The 6000-nt window shown below is 50.1% G+C and overlaps 1 protein-coding gene across 1 annotated transcript in view; it reads right to left on the bottom strand.

Annotated features, from left to right (window-relative positions):
- Window positions 1-3851: 3851 nt before the first annotated feature.
- COL6A3 (collagen type VI alpha 3 chain) overlaps window positions 3852-6000 on the bottom strand; it is a 65733-nt gene continuing 63584 nt past the window's right edge. The window contains exons 45-46 of the mRNA XM_063340410.1: window positions 4855-5025; window positions 3852-4647 (exon numbers count right to left, since the gene is read on the bottom strand). Of these exons, the coding sequence (XP_063196480.1) occupies window positions 4607-4647; window positions 4855-5025 (212 nt within the window). The 3' untranslated portion in view covers window positions 3852-4606. The remainder of the gene's footprint in view (window positions 4648-4854; window positions 5026-6000) is intronic.

Genomic DNA, 6000 nt, shown 5'->3' with positions numbered 1-6000 from the left:
CTGGCTAATAAAATGTGTCAGAGCCACTTTGCCTCTCCTTGTAAAGGTTTCCCAAGAAGGCTATGATTAAATGCGAAGCTACAGCATGAAGAGAACGTAACCGAGCATTAAATGCTGGTGCTATCCTAACTTTAAGGGCCTGGCTACGATGCTTGAGTTTGCTACATGTCCTACTCCTCGTTTTTACGATACCATCGGTATCATAAAAGGTTTTGTCTCTGCTCTGGTGTTGAACCCTGTGGTTTTCACCAGTGGACTCGTAGCTTGTCTGCATCCAAGGGCAGCATGTTCATCCAAAAGTCTCTGGCTTTCAATTAGAGCCAGGGAGACCTGAGACTGGCAATGGCGAAAGCCAGGTAATAGTTTGTCCCAGGGACTGCCCACTATCACCCTGTAGGGCAATTATAGAATTGCCCTGAATCTCTGGAGTTTTCTGTGAACAGGTTAGGCGAACCTTTGTAGAGCTGACAAGGTCAGGATGACCCTGCCTTGGAGATCCACATAAAGTCCAAGCGAGTCTTGGATTTAATGATTTGTCTTCAAGTCCTAATGCTAACTCTGTCGCAGTTAGCAGAGCCACCAGCCCTTATTTTACCTGTGAGCCTTCACAGTAAGTAGCCCAGAGGAAGCCACAAAGGCCTACATCCCCTCCTCCATCCACACCCCCATTTAGGAGTGGGTCCTGGTTGCCTGAACGCAAGCCCCTGCTGCAAGTCAAGGTGCTCAGTGGTGGTCGACAGTGTCTGCATGGAGTTTGAAGCGATAAAGGTTAAGGAGATCCCACATGCACCGTGTAACTGGTGCCTGAGGGTTTCTGAAATGACACATCACACCTAGACACATCCCACCCCTACAGTCTATATCGATGGTCAGACCTTCATAGTGTCCCTTCGGGGTGCCTCAGGGCATGAATCCCGCAGGCGAGTTAGGCTAAAAAGTGTGGCCAAGCCTATCCAGAAGAAGATGCGAAGTCAGGGTAGGGAGAGGACGTCAGGTTACCCTCTCCACTGACACTGAACCTTTTTACAAGACGTCTTGGCCATTAGTAGAAGTGATGTAGCTGTTGTGGTCTGGCAATGAGAGATGTAGTTTGTAGGGGGTGACAGTGTCTTTTATTAGGCTGATGTGCCTCAAGAAAGCAAGCTTTCAGGCAGGCGAGTCCTTTTTGGGCCACAGCCTGAGGGTTTGAGAGTATCAGGCTCTCCACGTCCTCCAGCAGCTCGCTCGGGGCTCATGCCGAAAGATGGAGAGACTTTCTAAACAGCATTAGGCAACCGAACAGGTCGTCACCAGGATACTTTGGTTCCAGTGAAGCTCTTTTATTTCGCTATGTGCCCTCAGCTGATGGGGAAATGCTAGGTTTCAGTCCAGCTTTTATGTCTTTGCTGTCTGGCTCTCAGGCCGGGATGGAAGATGGAGCCGTGGGCATTTTTGATGCAGGAGATTTAGATGGGAAGCCTGCATCAGAAATCCAGCTTAAAGGACTGCGTCCTCTGGATTACAGCACATCCATCCCGTCCGTTCTTGAGTTCATTACCAGAGTGTCTGTATTTCTTTTAGGATGCTGCTAAGAAATGGTTTCACAAATGGATGGGAACTATTTATCCAGATCTAATTTGTCTACCAAAAAAACACAGTAGGGGAGCAGCCCCCTCCCCTAACACAGGGAGCTTGGCGACTGGAGGGATGCTAGCCAAATCTGCAGCGTGGGGGGGGGCGCTAATAAATGGCTAATAAATAATGGGAGATGGCGAAGGCCACCCCAAGAGCTGCAGGGTGGGGATGTCGGGGCTAACCATCAGCAGCCAGGAGCGGAACGCACTGCTTGGGGCTTTGCCGGGCCGGAGCTGAGCTATTTTTACTCCCGGTCTGGTCCCGCAGCCACGCTGGCAGATGCGCTCCCAGCTGCAGATGACTTCCATGTGTAATCCCGCGCGGCCGCTGGCCAGGGGCCCGGGGCGTAACGTGCTTCCTTAAAAGGCTCGGGAGAGGCGACTGCAACGCCCCGGGGATGGAGGGGAGCGGAGGGGCCCCTTCCCAAGCCGCTGCTCCCCCCGGCACACTGTGAAAGCCCGGGCTGCGCCTTCGCATCCCAGAGCGCTGCACTGTCCATGGAAAGCGGCTTTCCCGGGAAACGGAGGCGGCACTGACATTGGGAAGAACCTCTGCCATGCTGCAAAGGGGTGGGAGGGCGGAGGGAAGGGTGGTTTGCGGGTCGCTTTAACCTAGCTGCAACTTTTATCCCGTGAGGGCAAAAAAAGGGGTCTTCAGGATGTCTCTGTGCACGGTGAACTGCAGGGCAGGCTGCTCTGTCCTCCGCAGTGTCCACAGCCATTGCAAGAGCCAATTATAATGACAGATAAATAAATAAAAGTTACCCATTACCCTCTTTTTTAACGAAGCCCTTGCGGCATGCTCGGAGAAGGGGCCAAATCCACAGCACAGCTTCCCAAGCATGGCTGCCAGCGCTCAGCTTGTGCCCAGTGAAACCATGTCCCTGCCACCTCCAAGCCCAGAGCAAGTGACTTGGTACTGATGGGAAATTTTGGGAGCTAGGCTGCTCCACGTGCCGGGAATGGCATAAAAGCCGGGCCACCTGAAAATGTAAATCCCCACGGGGACGAAGCCCAGAGCAGCCCTGCTCACTCCCTTTGCCACGAGGAATCTGCACATGGACAAGTCAGGGTGAGCCTCTTGGAGCCCTGTGGATCACGTGCAGCAATGAACGGGGAGCCTGAGGTGTCTTGCCGGCTTTGTTTAGTCTTGTAAATGGTGTTATGGAAGGCAGACCCTGTTGGGAGGGCTGCTTCCAAAGGCATCGTGTACAACACGTGTGGAATGTCTCATGTCATGGTCCTCAAAGACCCACCTGAAGTCATTCAGAAAGTAGCACCTCAACGTGTGGGGCAGGTGAGGACCAGGTCACCTTCTCCTTGTGACAGTCCCACCCCAACCCATGGAGGAAGACGCTGGATGAGCCTTTAATTGTAACCTTGGTCTCCTTTCCAAGATTTAACCAATGCAGCCCTGTTCTCCAGAAGTGAGTACATGCCCTCTCCCCTGAGGACCTGCTCTGGTTTTGTCATTCAGTTGCTCCGTCCACGGTACGTGCCTGCAAGGCTCACTTCTCCCTCCACCAGGCCACGGGAAGCGTTATCAACCCCTACCTGCGAACCACAACGGAGGCTCAGGGAAATTTAGGACCTCAGCCCCAGAGCTGCCCCGTGTCCTGGGGAGGGCAGGTAGAGTTCATTTGCTTTGTGCTTTTGGGGGGACTTTTTGGAGGGGCGGGAAAAAGTGTGTTGTTTCGGTGAATTTTAGCTTCCTGGGGTAAAAATCATCGTGGCTGTGGGCAGCAAAGGAGACACCTGGAAATGGCCATGGGGTCATTGAGTCATGCAGGATGGAAGGGACCTCTGGATGCCTCTGGTCCAACACCCGGCTCAAAGCAGGGCCAGCTGAGGTGGGGTTGCTCAAGGCCATGTCCTGCTGAGTTTAAATTCATCCAGGATGGAGATTTCACCGCCATCTCCCAAGACATCCCAGTTTCCACCTTTTTCTAAGCTGGAAAACTCCAGGTTACCAGCAGCATCTCAGCGATGTCAGCCTGAATATCCATACTACACCCATCCTCCCTTTAAGGGCCACTGGGATTTCCCTCCAAATAAATGGTTTCCAGACGCTGGAAAAAATCACTCCACTGATGTCCACCATACAACGACAAAACCACGAGTTTCTCAAAACCTCCATTAGACTTTATTTAAAAGTTCTTTGTATAGACTTCCTGACACAGAATCCACAATAAAAATAAAATCCGCCACCCCACCCACCCCCACCCGCCGCTCCCCCCTCCCCCAAATTGCTTCGCTTTGTGTTTTATAAAACATACAACATCAGAAGAATGCCAGAGGCATCCTACACCACAATTTAAAAATTTGTTAACTGAGGCCTTGGTCCCAGCAGTGCATTTGCATTTGGAAACCTTGCTTCCTTTTTCCTTGCTAGTTCGGTTGGCCACATACATGGTTACCAATGCACACAAGAGGTCTGGTTTGAAATCTAATACAGCAAAAGGAGCGAAAATAAAAATATTAAAAAAAAAAAAAAAGGAAGAACGAAAAATTGAACCGCTTGTTTATCAGCATTAGCTACTCTCTTACACAAAGGCTTCCCCTGTAAAGTTATGCTCAGTTATGAAAACGATAAAAGCAAGCATGTAACAGTTGCAGTGAAATTATTATGATTTATTTTTTTCTTTTTGTCTTGTTTTTATGGTGCCTTAGCCAGGCAGACTGCCGGAATCGTAAAGAAAGGGTAATTTAGAGACGTGTTGAGAGACAATAACAATCTGCAATTAGGTAAATATTTGGTAATGTTGAAGCTATACAATATAACCCGGACACACGTAGCACTCAGTCCACAAACAGTTTAGCACCATATTGATAGGTCATGCAGAAAAACACTTTCCTCAAGGTTTGCTTGGAAGTTAAAAAGCATGAAATAGTACAGTGCAAGGTAGTCTATACCCTTAGCTTCTATGGGGGTAGGGTGGCAACGGCTGATGCTCCTGGCTGTCTCAGAGGTATGTGTTGACAGGTCGCTGGCTCTATGTTCCTATCGTCGTCACCATGCCAGGGTTGATGTTACCTGAAAAGGTTTGTTGGAGAAAAAGAAAAAAAAAAGAAAAAAAAAATGACGTTATTCCATGCGTGGGAAGCCATGCAGGGTGTTGAGGGAGTTCATTGCCAGCACGTGCTGTGGAGTCCGGAGCACCACAAGGAAACTCCCTACAGCCATGCCCCACACTGGAAATGCCAGGGACCTTGGCTCTCCAGCCACACGTTGGCTGCTTACCAGGGATGCAAACTTTTTCACATTCTTTCTGCGTGTTAAATCTGTTCTCGTTGCCTCCGCAGCCGCCGTACCAGAACCGGGCGCAGCTCTTGGTCTTGGGGTCGTAGTACCATTTCAGCACAAAGTTCCTGCAGGTCCCCTCGTCTTTTTGCAGCCAGCAGATATCCGTGACTGCGGAGAAAAGCAGGAGCAAGGAGAGTGAGCGATAGCACTCCTGGGGGAAACACAGCCCCTCTGAATGTATTTGCAGGGCAGAGAAGGGCCCACGAGCAGGGCTGGCATGCAAGCTCAGAAAGGGCAACCACAGCGCAGACTTTGCACGTCTCCTGTGACTAAATCCCATCTCTTAGTTCGCAAAGAGAAGGTCTTTCTTTGGAGGTCGCCAGCCCTGATCCACAAGCCCTCGGCCTGGTTGCTGTCAGGCATCCACGGAGCGATGCCGAGTGCTTCACGGCAGGAAATGAGTTGGCCAGTCTCAGAACTGGGAGAGGGCTGTCTGGGCTGCAAGGGAAAAAGTATTTGTGCCATCATTTTCCCCATTAAAAATCCTGTCTTCCCTCGAGAAGAGAAATCCTCTATGTAAAGATGCTCCCGGACCTGCCACACACTGCCCCGTGGCATTCCGCATCCTTTGCTGGGTAAGCAGGGAACCAAAATAACAAAGTACTTGGATGTGTTAAAATGAAATTGCCAAATACATTTAAAAAAATAACGAAATCTGATATTAGCCACTAATTTAACATCAAGTCGCAAAGAAGGCATCCCCTGCACACGGGGAGGGGGTGTGTGCTCAGCACGGCATAACCATCAGCCATCGTGGTTTGCCCTGGAAAAGCCTTGTTACCGCATTCCTGAGTCAGGCAGATCCCCAAAATTTCTGGTATTGCAGTCGTTGCTTCCACTTACCAGCAAGCATGGCTTCAAGGTGCTGGTGTCCAGCCTCGGGCATGCATAAAAATCATAAGTCATCAGTCAAACAAGCATCAGTAAAACAGCCAAAATGGAAAAATGAATGGGGGCAAAGGGGGAGCCAGATGGGCAAAGCGTTGGGTTCCCCTTACTAGAGGGGTATTTGCAACCAGGACCTTTTTTTTTTTCCAACTAAAAAAGCTGTTTGTATTCCCAATGTGAAGATAAAGCAATATA

Source organism: Chroicocephalus ridibundus, chromosome 7, assembly GCF_963924245.1.
Source record: "Chroicocephalus ridibundus chromosome 7, bChrRid1.1, whole genome shotgun sequence".
In the NCBI taxonomy this organism is placed as follows: domain Eukaryota; kingdom Metazoa; phylum Chordata; class Aves; order Charadriiformes; family Laridae; genus Chroicocephalus; species Chroicocephalus ridibundus.
Note: the sequence above shows the minus strand (reverse complement) of the source record. Positions and strands in the feature narration are given on the sequence as shown.